The sequence below is a fragment of the Pteropus vampyrus genome, unplaced genomic scaffold, assembly GCF_000151845.1.
Source record: "Pteropus vampyrus isolate Shadow unplaced genomic scaffold, Pvam_2.0 Scaffold79, whole genome shotgun sequence".
Taxonomy (NCBI): Eukaryota; Metazoa; Chordata; class Mammalia; order Chiroptera; family Pteropodidae; genus Pteropus; species Pteropus vampyrus.
In genome coordinates, this window is record NW_011888860.1 from 7,059,375 (window position 1) to 7,073,684 (window position 14,310).

The following is a 14,310-nucleotide window of genomic DNA, read 5'->3' on the forward strand; positions in this document are numbered from 1 at the left end:
GAGTAAATTAATTAAGCTCTGAGATACTAGCCAAGCAAATAAAAAACCAGCAACGGCTTAATTTGTCATTCATTCAATCTCTTCCTTTCCTCACTAAACTCTTTTTTCCAAATTAGAAAGAAAACGTAGCAAGAACAGAAGCTTATAAAACAGACATGAACTAGGCTTTAGGCTTAATAGACCACAAGGAGTCTGACAGACATGAAAACAGCTTCCCAGGTAGATGCCTAGTCATTCACATTTTTAATATTCATTTTAGAGCAGAGTAAGGTAATGACTTGAGAGTAGCAACTCTAATTTAGAGCATCTGAAACACCGACCCAGTAACTCTACCACTGGGAAAGGTAAAAAAAAAAAAACTAAACTAAAATCAAAACGCAAAGCCCATAAAGAAAGGAATGAGTGCCCTTTAATTTTAGACACCAGCTAATATTCGATTAATCAACATGACATTTTTAAAAATCTGAGTTATATTTCACAAAATTTAAAAATCCTTCTTTGTACTTCCATTTAAAACATACTCCTATCACTTTTTACTAACAGTTACTATGTTTGCATCAAATTTTGGAGTTTTATACATGGATACTAATACCTAACCTAAAATTACAGGGGCTCCTGAATATTTTAGATAATAGTAAATATTCTAGATTACAAATTTGGTATGAAAAATTTTAATGAAAACGATCATACAAAAAAATTAAATAGCAAACCATTTAAAATGACTCACAATTCAAACAGACTTGGCATACTGATATTTCTCTATCAGCTTGTTTTCATAAGAATAATTATTTCCAGATAAAATCTACTTATAGGATAATGGTAAGAAAAAATGAGAATAAAGTACATAAAGCTCATAAGCCCCGTGCTTAGCACAGAGAGTTCGTAAATATTACTTTTTCTTTTATTATGACTTTAAAACACATATAAGTTTTATAAAACATGCCAACTTTAGTTGAAAGCTTTTTACACAATAGCCACATGTGATGAATCTAACCTGGCAATTTTTAAAACAATTATATTTTCCTCTGAGGAACATCTACATAAAAATTTATTTTAATAACTGATAAAAATACCTCAGTAATAAACCAATTTCTGGAATCAAATTATATAACGTCATGTTACAATTTAAGAGATCTTTTAGAGAATCATTTTTTTAAAAAAGTACAAAGTTACATGATAAAGAAAAGTACCTTTTAATAAGTAACTAAACATTGTGAAATATTCCTCTTACTACACATATGGCTCAGTTTCAATTTAATTTTGTAAAAAAGGTTGAAATAGTAAATGAAACAACTATGTTAATACAAGGAAGCACAATGAACAACTAACAAGTTACCCTGCCACTAACGATGCCTTATGAAATGTTTTACAATTTTAATCATGCTTTTAATATCAAACTGTTATAGTACCACTTCTCATACATTAATTAAGATAAAACTTAACAATCTGTCCTTCTAACAATAGCTGGAAGAGAAGAGAGAGATGAATGTGAATATGTATCATGTTTTACAATAGACACTTCCTAATACTCCAAATTTAACAACTTATCTAAATCCAATCTGAGGTATATTAACGGAAAAAAAATCTTTAATCCACATCATGGGCTATGTACCATGCAAACACTAAAACTGCAACTGCACACATCGGAAGAAGATAATATTTATATTTCTGCCACAGCGTTAGCTGAACCGCCACTTCATCTCTTTTCCTGTTCTTCTTCCGACGACCCTTCAGTCTGTTTTCAAAAGCCTCCAGTTCAGCCTAAATCAAGATAGTATTATTTTTATTAAATCTATTACATACATTGATCTGAAATTTTCCACTTAGATGAAAATAAATCAATTTGGGAAATATTTTAATAGTAATAGTATATAATAAATGTATTTGATTTTTTTTAAAAAACCCCTCTCTCCACTACTAATTCAATTCAACAAATTCCATTTAGAAAAGCAGAAAGGGAAGAAGTGAGAGAAGAGTATTTCAGACTGTAGGCCTGACTTTGAAACTAAATACAGAAATGTCTGACAAAATCAGGGTGTCCTAAAATAAAGACATTAGTTTTATACTTCAACACACCATTAATTTACTGAGACTCTACAATACAGGACTTCTAGCAAGTGCTAAGAGATGCCCAGTGATACCTTTAACTCTAGTTTTCTTCAGTGCTAGTAATAAACATTAATGGTTTGTATGGAAGAAATTCAAGTGAATAAAGAGAAAAAATCTGCCAGAAACTGATTTTTACCTTTATTAAATACATTTAAAAACAAAATAAAAATTCTTCAAGGGAAAAAATGCTTCATGCTTTAAATCAAAATGATATTTTAGAAAGAAAGCTTTTTTTTTTTTTTTTTTTTGAGAATAACCACCTCCACTCAAGGTCCTATGAATGACCCTAATGCTGGGAAAAGCATCCTATTTTGGCAGGTGGTGACCTATTTTGAAGATGGGTGAGGAGGTTTTCAGCACCATTTAAATCACACCAGATAGGTGACCACTTCCTCCAGACAGCAGAGGCCAACCCTGGTTCTAAAAAAAGGACTACTGATAACACTCATATAAAATGTGGGTTTTTATTCTACTGTTAAGAACTTACTTATCAAACTTTAATACATGACATGGTAATATAATATGATACACCATAGTGCAGTTAACTAAAACATGTTAACTAAAATATATATGTAATATCCATGCAAGATTCTGTAAATGTTTATTTAATAGAAAATATAAAATTCAGTTAATATATCTATTACTTTGACTATAAACTACATTCGAAGATCTAATCTACTTAATTTAATCAAAAGTGACATTCTTCAATGAACCAAAATTAAGAATATTGTCAAGTGGTTGCTGGTATATAAAAAAAGGTGAAAATATATTAAAAGCAGCCAAACACGACAATCACTGACACAGTAAAACAAATGATGCTTTAATGATGACCTATGGTCATCATGTTTATACTTTATATACTGTTTAAAAGGTCAGTAAATAGGGAATATATTTAAGATTACCATCCATAATGGTTTATAAAAAGGTGAGGGAAACTATAAACTATTCCTAATAATTTAATTTCCCAGGAGTTTGGCCAACCCATGTTTTACTATATTAGCTCTGACAACTTGTTTTGGGATATTAGGCAAATCAACTTTATAAAATCATCAAATATCAAAGATCATTTTGGCCACTTTTATTTGCTACATGAATTATTTCTAATGTCCTCCCTCAAGTCATGAAAGTTTTAATTTCCTCATTCATAAAAGTAGCATTTAAACATAAAATATACCTTGCTTGATAAGTATAAAGCATCTCAAAATGAAAACTGACAAATAATTGCATGTCACTGTTAGAAAGTTAAGCCACACTTTGTAGTATATGCTCAATATAGTATTTGAGCAAACAAGAGGTATCAGGAATGCATTTATTATCTAGATAATAACAAAGAATAATAATCCTATATTTAAGAACGTAATGGGGAAATAGGGAATGTATTATTAAAACAACATATTGGTTAGTAAACAACACTTATTTGTTACAGAAAATCTACAGCTCAGCAAAACAGAACTCAAATAATTTTAGATGAGTGAAGACATGGGCTTCAGGAGATGCCTTATAATGGACATCACTGTACCCCAACCCTTGCCCCCAACCAAAAGAGGAGTTAAGACTCTTATGGCTGGAGAACAGATGAAACTGGCAAGGAAGTAAATTGGGAATATACAAAATATATGGGAATATATGGGACCTTGTGCTTCTTTAGAGGTTCAGTATACCTGGGTTAAAGTAAGTGAATAGGTAATTTTCTTTTGTAGGATCTATATTATTTTCAGTCCAGAATAGAACTGGTCAGCCCCTAGCTTGTACCTGGAATATACTTTGTGTCTGAATAAAAACTAACAACGATGCAAAGAAACATAAATCTGGGTATTTTGTTCAGTTACCTGTTGTCTTCGTTTTTCCTCTTCAAGAGCAGCTTTGGCTTCTGCTTCTTTTATCTGTTTATAGACATTTAAAAGTAAATTAACATTGTAATCATCAAATTTTTAATAGAATTTTAACATCTTCCCACCAAGGCTCCCCTAACCCGTTACAACCTTTCGGAGCTTTATATTTGAAATTATTTAAAGAAGCATAAATATTATAGTGAAAAGTATTACCAAGGTACTGTCCAACAGACTGAGGGTGAGGAGAGGTAGAATGTTATACCTTATATAAACATTTCGATTTAACAATTATAACAGGTATTAGATCACAATTCAAGGAGTTACAATAGTATAAACTGAAATGTTTTTAAAACTGGATTTTTCTCTTGAGTTACCACAGTAAGAAGCTATACTCAATTATTAAATACCACTCTTTGTCTAGAGCTGAAATTGACCATTTACTTCAAATGTCTGGAAGAGAAACCTTAGTTTCAAACAAAATTAAGAGTTTATTCAGTGATTGGGTTGACTGAGGGAAATAGTGACATAAGAGGTAACCCACACAGCAAAGACACCTAAAACTTTATTTTTCTATTATTTTAATCAAATTTTCTGGAGGCTTACACTAACATTAAAATGAACAAATATGTCCCAGATCACATACACTAACTGGTACAGAGGATTAAAAATCTAGTACATACTAGACAATAAAAAGCACATCTGAAGATTCAAAATAGGCCTATGAAACTAGGCTTAATTACAAAAGCAAAAAAGATGAGATTTCGAGTCATTCGTAATAAGCACATAAAGAAATGCACAAAATAAACAGGGAAGGCCATTAGCACGTTAAGATGATATTTAACATGAAATTACCGCAGAGGCTTTCCGCTTCATTTCCTTGCATGTTGTGTCACATTCTATTGAAATCTGATTTTCACGTACTTTGTTGCACTGCAATTCCTATAAATAATTTCAGATTTTAAGATTTTTTTCCTTCAACGTCTTAACTGTATGGCATAGAAAAAGCAAAATTTCCCTAACAATTTTAAAGTTAAGCAAATTATTTAATAGTCATGTTCATTAATATTTAATGATATGGTTGCAAGCATTAAATGTCTTGGTTTAAAGTATAATTATTATTACTTTATTTCTCTTAATTACAAATAAGCAAATACCATAAAATTAAAATCATTCATTGAATAATTATGTACTAAGTGCCACTATCGACTTCAGTTTTTATTGTTTCTTGCTAATCTTCTAAAGCCTCCAGGGAATACAATGAGAGCAGTGCCATCCAACAGAGCTTTCTCAGATCACGGAAATATTCTAAATCTGCACTACCAACAGGGTAGCACTAACCACATATGGCTTCTGAGCACTCAGCTGTAGCTAGAGAAATCAAGGAAATGAATGTTTAATATTATTTAATGATAATTCATTAAAATTCAAACTTAAATAGCCACACGTGACCAGTGGCTACCAACTCAGATAGTGTAGTTCTAGAGAGTTTTCTAGAGAGCTATAATTTTTTTCTCTCAACTAGTAAACCTTTTTTTAAAAAGTTTAGATGAAAATTGTTCTACATTTTGTATCTGTACTTCACTGCCTCCTTGATGAAATAATAAAAAATAAAAATACTCTTTTCTTGATGACTTTATATCAATTCTATGATCAGAGTCTATAGTCTTAGACTCTGATTTTGTAGATCTTTTATCTATCTTTTATTTGCTCCCTATTTCTTGCTGCCAGATGTCACTTTTACTATAAGGGTACCTTTTTGTATCAATTTCTATTCTCTCACTACACCCTCAGACTCCAGTTTTTTAGTTCAAATCTATCAGAGTTAAGAAGTAAGATCAGCTGTTCCTATGAACAAAGTGCATATACTTTAGTGAAGGCACTTTATAGAATGAAATTTTATTATTTAGAGGTTTTTTCCCCCCTTTAGTTCTTTGGCTGAGTTGGTGATAAACACAGTCTTGTCCTCCAAGGATGATCCAGAAAAAGGAAAAATATCATGTACAAACATTAGAGACAAAAATAAATATTGTGTGTTTGCAGACATTAAGTCTATCAGCCTAAAAGAGGGGTCATATTTTTTCTCATTCAAAAGGAACTTACAGAGTGCCTATTCCATGCCAAGCACAGTGTCAGGAACAGGGGACATATAATACAGAAAAGAGTATAATGATAAGTACTAAAGCAATAATAATAGCAGCTACTATTAGCAGCTACTGCTATGTTACTAAATATTAAGCACACTGCTATGTTATTTAACATAGTAGTCATTGTGCTAAATGCTATACAGGCACTACCTCTTTTATTCCTTTCAATAAATCTATGTATAAACTATTTCACAAATGAGCAAACAAGGTTACAGATGTCCCTAGAAATCATAAAGCTCTCTAGAAAACTCTCTAAAACCTAGTAGAAAGAAAACCAATAGGAAAGAACACCTAAGTCTTCCCAAGGGAATCAGGAAAGGCAGGCCCTCCAAACAAGGAAATGCTTACACCAATTATTAACAGGATTCTAGGAAGCAGAGCAGAAAAGGAAAAGTACATTGTATTTTACACAGAAAAAAAAATATATATATAAAACCACAGACTAAAGGGGAATACAGCATAAATAAATGTTAGGGCATTTAAGTAACAGATTCACAGAGATGACTGACCACTAGAGGTTGAGACTGGACAAGCAAAGCAGGCAAAGGTGTCAGCATAATTGTCCTGTGTGCCGAGTCTGTATATATGTAAACGTTTCTAATAAAATGCATCTTTTTTCCCCATAATGGATGAAGAACCACTGAAGAAGTAAGATCAGGGAAGTATTATGATTATAGGCAAGGAAATCTGTTATAAAGCTGCTGCCACAGTTCTAATGGGCAGCAAACTGCACCTACTGGGCAGATAACACGTGAGATTTGAGAGAACACTTGAGACATCCCAGATTAAACTGGCTTGACTAAATACTGATTGTCATGTAAAAGTGGTCCATTTTAAATATCTAAAACACAGGAATTCAACTCCAGAAGAGGTCAAGCCTATAAATTTAAATTCAGAAGTTATCCACCCCAGATAATGACAGTAGGAGCTGTGAAAATAAATGAAAAGATCCTCAATAAAAGATTCTCAGTAAATATTTGTTAAAAGGATAAATAAAAGAGTGAATTTAAAGCAGGAAAAAAGGAGACTAGCTTTAGGGAATGACCATTAAGAATGTAAGTAAAAAAAGGAGTTACGACTGTAACAGATATGGAAAAACCAGAGATCAAGAAAGAAGAAAGCTTCAAAGCAGTCAACTATGTCAAGAGAAAGTCAAAGAAAAGAAGAACTGGAAAAAGACCAGTCATCGACATCTAAGAATTCAGACTCTTCTTTTATAAATTTTGCTGAACGACATGTAGCTTGTTGCCATTGAGCTTTCCAATAGTTAGTTTTCACACTTTTACTTATTTTATCTTAAAATGAGTTGTCTGAATGTTATTTTATAATTTTATAAGGCTGTGCATGTGAAGTCTTTTGAAAGCAACATTTTCAAAACATAATACTGATGGGAAAAAAACAGTTTTCATTAGAGCAACAAAAGTTAATTCCAGATCATTTCTTAAACCATGAAGCTCACTTTATTACTCACATGTGTTCTTACGCAAAGACTTCAAATGTAGAGTGCACTGATTCTATTCAAAAAAAGGGCACTGAACGTGGTTCCAACATAAAATAACCCTTTACTATTAAATTGCAGAAAACTAAATTGTCATATAAAGCTGATTTTTAAAATAAGCATTTACAGAAATAGATGGACTAATAACAAAGATTCTAAGAAATATGACCTTAAAATTAAAAGGCAAAAAATAAAGCCACAGAATACCAAAATACAGACAAAAACAAATTTACATAGAGAGGTATTTCCGATAAATTAAAATATTTACCTTTTTTATTCTTTTACAAGGACATCTAAGTTTTACCTTCTGGTTGCAATTAAAAGGACAGTCACCAGGATGGCACATCTCTTTGCATCTATGACCACAAGGAAGCTAAAATAAAACCAGAATGAAGCAATTACATATTTGCATTTTAGTCATACTCTACCTCTCCTTCCAACAATTATTTTAAGAGAGTCCATCACAATAGGGTCAGTCAATCCTGGATAATTGGCTAATTTGGGGGCTTTTTTTTCCCCTTTAATTAACCTTAATTATAATCAAATCACATGACCATTTCCCTGTTAGATGTACAAGGATGTGTTATCTCAAAAGCCAGGTTATATTCTGAAAGAGCTGAAAAGCAGTCACAAAGAAAACCAATTAGAATGCATAATATATAATGACTGTATCTTCATCACAGATTTCACAGCAAAAGGTTTTTCTAAAACATCCAACCCTAATATTCGCTTAAGATGAGATGCCCTGCCCTTTCCACTCAAAGTGAGATGGTTTTCTTCTACCCTACTCAGCCCTTAACATCATTCTGCTAGCACTTTCATTAGACATATCAAATGGCTTACCAATAACCAACACTATTTAGTTCAAAATGTTCCATTTTACTCTCAATAATTTAAAAAGCTCCCTTTAAAAATAATTAAGGAAAGCTTACAAAACAATATTGTTTGTGGATAAATACCCTTACCATTATCACTACAGCTAGCACTTACCATATACTAAGACTTTTACATTTAATACTCTGCAGTGGGTATTATTACTGTTTCCATTATATATATGAACAATTTGAGTTACAGAGTAGTTATTTGCCCAAGTAAAAAGTAGAAAAGCTTATGCGGTAATAATAAAATCAAACTCAGAAGAAAATTTTAAAATAGAAATATATATGTGGGACAGAGTTTAAAGTTGGAAGTCCCAATGGTATCTTTAATTTTCTTTTAATTAAATTCAAATCTACTGCAACAGTCCAGAGGACACTTAGAGTGGATAGCAGAGAAGTAGCAGAGCTGAAAAGATATGCCTATGCCATTTCTACTGGTCATTCTTTCATTCACATTCAATAAACATTTATCAGCTGCCTCATATGTACAACCAGGGAACCAGGGACTGAGTACAAAGATAAATATGATATAGTCCCTGCCCATAAGAAATCTGTGGGCACAGGGGAGGGGAAGATAAAGGAAAAGGAATTTATTAATACATCAGAATTTATCAGAATCCCATATTTAACTCTGAGTACAAGATATTCTGCAGATTAAAGTGACATAGTTCTTGGCTGATGCTAAGTATGCTTTGAATCTGTAGCCTAGTGGTCCTCAAATTGTGGTCCTAGACCAACAGTATCAACACTATGTAAATTCTTAGGCAAATTCTGTAACTGCAAATGAACTTCATTTCTTTAGCGTGCATTTTGCTTTAATCCAAGCTAGCTTTGTTTAGCCTGACAGAACTATGACTCACCTGCATTCTTGCCACCAGATCCTCCTATCTGTACATACACTGTATGTCCACTCCTTTCAATTATTAAGCCCTTAGGACATTCTGGTCAGCATCAAACTCACTTAAGAATAAAGCTTCAGGTCTATCAACCATGACCAAGCTACAATAACTAAACTTCAAACTAGAATAAGGTTTTCATCAAACAAAGATAACACCTTGGCCTCAGTTTCAGCTCTGGGCTCATGAAAGCTGAACAGCCCCACGGACCACGTCCCCTGGAAACCAGACAGAACAAGGCCATAACCGACATTAGGACCTGAAGCCATGATCAACTGCTCCTCACCTTAGCCCCAACCACTCAGTAGAGCCCACAAGCTCAACTCTCATAGTCACCATGATTAATGATTTTTCCCTTATATAACCTAGCTACTAGAGGCCATCAGGGAGCCTGGTTTTTGAGAACACTAGCTCACCTGTGTCTCTGGGCTTGGCGCCAACTTCTTAAATAAACCTTTACTTCTGCAAACTCCAGCTCATGCCTTTTTTTCTTCTTCTTCTTCTTCTTTTTTTTTTTGATATGTGCAGGCAAGCAAACCATTTGAGTCTGTGCTAACAATTCTTGGGCCCCACTCCAGGACTACAAAATCAGAAACTCTGGGATGGGGCCCATCTATCTGTTTTAATAATCCCCTGAAGTGATTCTGATGGACACTAGAGTCTGACAACCACTGCTGTAGCTTTACCAATATCAAGAGGCCGTAAACTAGAATGAGTTCTATTAGACACGACAAAATTCACCTGCTCACTCCTAGGTTGCTCCAAAATATAATAGCCATTTTGATTATTCTCAGCCTAAGGATATATTTTTCAAGAAAGCCCAAGGATACTAGCAACTCCAGGGGCTCCATAATGGCCTAGAATCCAAAATCATGAGCACAGATAACAAATTTTTAAGTAAACATTGCCCACTCGTCTAGTCCCACCAAATGTCAGTACATGACAACTGAATCACAGCCAAGACAATGGTAGGTTGCAAATTAGCAATCCCCAAATTATCTTATTTCTACCCACAATATCATACTAAGTTACTGTGTCAAATTAAAAATAAAACCTTCTCAATTACTTATTACTTGGAATCTGAATTACACAGAAGAAAATTTATTTTAACAAGAAAAACTAAAGAGTTGAAGAATTCAGAAAATTAAATTTGAAATATCCCATGCCTCTAGTTTTACTTATATTAACAAAGACAGGATTATTAAAATAATCATTTATTACTTGACATGGTCTCCTTTTTTAAACCTTACATAAATTTTGAAATTCTCGGGTTCTAGTTCCAACAATTCTTAAACAGAAATCCTTAAAAAGTATCCAAAGTTTCAGTTAAAAGAAATTACTGTTAACAAAAAGACGTATCATGCATTGATTTGTTTTATTTAGTCAAAAAGACTTGCTATTATATTTACTTTACTGTCATCTCTTCCTGACTCTAAGTAGGATGAGAAACACTTAGGTAAGTGTAAAAAGACCAAGAATTAAAAGAAAACAGGTACTATTAGTACATCTATAAGAGGATTCTTTTATAAGTGTCCACTTTATAAATCAAATAATTGTCACTGCCCTGCCTACAACAACAATGACAAAAGGTCCACCCTTACTTTCAGATTGGCCAAAAACAGATGGTTTCTCAAATTATTGCCAGGATAAATCAATTAGTGAGTTTTTACTATTTCACTCTAAACAATTTTTTGGAACCACTTTTGATTCTTTTAAGTTCAAATATAAATAATGCATATATAAGCATTGAATCTTTCTAAATAAAACATTATATATGAATCCTTTATACTAATTCATTCAAAATAATAATGAACTTTAAAGTTCACACACACAGAGACATATCTTTTTTTAATAACCTACCATGAATTTACTAACGGCCTATGAGCCACACAGTTTTTGATCCATTTATATTTTAAGTCTGAATCACATTATGGGGATAAGCCTAAATTAGGTGAATACCTTACTGCATAAAGTATATAACCTGCTTTAAAAAATGTTCAAAGGGTCATTCCTAATCTGAATATCCCCAAATTTCATATAGAAATGTGCATCTACACTAATCATATGTATTACAGTTTTATAGACATCAATTACATTTTTCTTTCTGGACTCACATTTTTAGTAGGTCCAGAAAAGACCTGAAATAGGGTGACCAAACAAGAGAAAAGAAAATCTAGGAGTGACAATGCCCAGGAGAGACAACTTAAAAGGTTCCGTGAAAGCTTACCTCTTTAGGACACTGATTTTTGCAACAACTGAGGAGGTTCTTTTCATTTACATCAGCTGTGGTTATTTTTCTAAAAATAGGAGAGGAAGTTTTGATGACAAAGTCACTTTTATAGCATATTTTCCAAAAATAACTCCCAATTCCAAACATACCTATAGAATTACTTATTTTTTCTTGAGAAATATTTTGTATCTTTATCTGTAAAAATTACCTTCAAATTACTTAACTATTCTGATAAATCGAACCTTCCAGTCCTTCATCAACTACCAATAAACTAAATGCCAAAAGGAAAATCACTGTAAGAAGGAAGTACAAAACACACAAGAAATATCATCTATGCCTTGCCTCTCTTTGATAGTTCCTATACCATCTTTCCCTATAGGTCAATCATTATAGGAAATTTAGGCTATTCAGTGGGAAATGCAGTAAGCTTATTCGAAAAGCCTTTCAGTTCTTTTTGGATAAGCTATCTATTAATGTTAGAACTGATTCATTTTAGGTAAGGTCATTTTAGATCAGTCTGTGCTTTTACACATGACTCAGTAGGTAATTCAGAAATAGTCACAAACACCAAGGAATAAAACTACTTTCTAATAGGTAGTTGAATAGAACCATAATACATACTGCACGAGTCGGTAACCAGTGACAATTTAAAAATCCCTATCATACCTCTCACTTTTCTACTCCCCATTACTTTCTTCTCCTTCCCTTTATTCTTTCTTTTCCTGCTTTCTCTATTTCCCTTTACTAGACACAATTGCCAAAATATGCCATAAAGTTGGCTTCACTAATGTCAAAACTATAATCTTAGTATTTGTATCAAATTAGCTACAAATCCACTCTTAAAATAACATGCAATCTTCTTGGCAAAATTTTACTTAACGATATCACAAAGTTTTTATGCTGGCTCTACTAAATGTTCCATATTTTCATTCTTACAAGTATGGTGCTCACCTCTGAACTTAAGAGTTAAAATCATTTTGTTCTTATTACTCTATAATTAGAAAAAATTACCTACTTTTCAAGGTCTGTATCTTTTATATCTAATTTCTATATAAGAAATATAAAGTAGAAAAGGGCTAAAAGGAAAAGATGACTTATGAAATAATTTACTGAATTAAAGCAAAGAAATTAACAGAATACTGAAAATGAAGGATTCTGTATAAAAACATATACTTCAAATAGATATTCAACAAAAGGAAAAAGGAACTCTGGATATTGCTGAGGTAATGGAAACCACCTCAATCCAAATGTATCCACACATTCCCCTCAAAAATCATTCAGCTCATTACAAATAAAATCACTCAAATCCCATGATCTTGTCGTCTATAATTAGACGACAGAAATTTCTACAAACTTCAAATTATCTATTGAAAAATAAATATTAATTCCTAGCACAGCTATTTCTGAAGCTCCCATAAGAAGTCTTTTCAGAGAGCCAGTGAAATTCTGGAAAAACTGAGCAGAAAAGAGGGGGAGCTAACATCACGCCGGAAAATGAAAGTCCACTCTGAGTATAAAAATACTGAAAATCTTGGTAGATCAGAGCACTAACTAAGGGGAAGAGACTTTAAAAAGTGCACAGCAATCTAAGAGCCAATCTTGGAAAGACAACACTCTGGGAAAAAGGGAAAGGCAACCTTTGAAGACCACAAGACAGAGAAAAAGAGGCAAGAGGGAAAGATTTAGGATCTGAAAGACCAAAGAAAACCACCTCTTTTTTATCAGTATCACCCATCGATAAAGCAAAATTGTCCTCTTACTCTCCCTACAAAACTCCTAAAGCTAAAAATTGTAATATTTTATTTTTAAAATTTCAACAAAGTAATTTTGACTGTTACAATTTAACAAAGCATGAATCTAGAGTATAAGTGACAAAAACAAATTTAAGATATTAATAGGCATTTTCCAAAAAGTATTTATGCTCAAAAATGTCAGAAATAAAGTTATATTCCCAAATTTAACTTGAGTAAAACATATTTACAAAAAGTCCACTTTACAGACTTGGGTGAAATGGAACTGAATAAGTTAGGTAAATTAAAGTAAATGATTAAATAGAAAAAAATATAAACCTTTTTCCTTCCACATAATTCACAAGCAAAAATTTACATTTTTCTTAAATAAGAAAAATATTGAGGTCATATCCTAGCATGATAAATGCCAGAACAGCAACATTTGTAATAAATTCTACCTTTTAAATCTATAATTTAAAAGTATGCCTAAGTAACTATGCACGAGGCAATTTTTGATCCAATGAAATTCTATTTTGACACTGTTATCTGAACAGTCTGGTACAGGAGTACTTTTCCTATTTCTTCAAAAGCAGCTATACAAGTTTTTTCCTACAAATATCTTATACTGAATTCCTGAATGGAAAAAAAACAGAATTACCCTGGTTGAAATCAGGGTGAAGTATCTACAAGGTAAAGTATTCTACATTTCTTCCTTCCAGGTCTCTATGAAAAACCTAGGCCTTTAGAGTCTAAGAACCACCACTGAAAACTATTCCTAAGAGCAACGGTCTCCAGGCTTTTTGGCACCAGGGACCAGTGCTCCTATGAGAATCTAATGCCTGATGATCGGAGGTGGAGCTGAGGCAGCGATGCTAGCACTGGGGAGCGGCTGCAAATACAGATAAAGCTTCACTTGCTTGCCCGCCGCTCACTTCCTGCTGTGCAGCCCCGTACCGGACCATGGCCCAGGGGTTGGGAACCCCTGCTTTAGAC

The 14,310-nt window shown here is 32.8% G+C and overlaps 1 protein-coding gene across 3 annotated transcripts in view; it reads right to left on the minus strand.

Moving 5' to 3' along the window:
* Positions 1-387: 387 nt before the first annotated feature.
* NFXL1 (nuclear transcription factor, X-box binding like 1) overlaps positions 388-14,310 on the minus strand; it is a 53,602-nt gene continuing 39,679 nt past the window's right edge. For 2 of the 3 annotated variants that reach the window (XM_011362812.2, XM_011362815.2), the window contains 5 exons: positions 11,585-11,654; positions 7,852-7,956; positions 4,794-4,880; positions 3,939-3,992; positions 388-1,761 (listed from right to left, as the gene is read on the minus strand). In XM_011362812.2, the coding sequence (XP_011361114.1) occupies positions 1,588-1,761; positions 3,939-3,992; positions 4,794-4,880; positions 7,852-7,956; positions 11,585-11,654 (490 nt within the window). In that variant the 3' untranslated portion in view covers positions 388-1,587. The remainder of the gene's footprint in view (positions 1,762-3,938; positions 3,993-4,793; positions 4,881-7,851; positions 7,957-11,584; positions 11,655-14,310) is intronic. The other variant, XM_011362814.2, reaches the window with a different exon arrangement.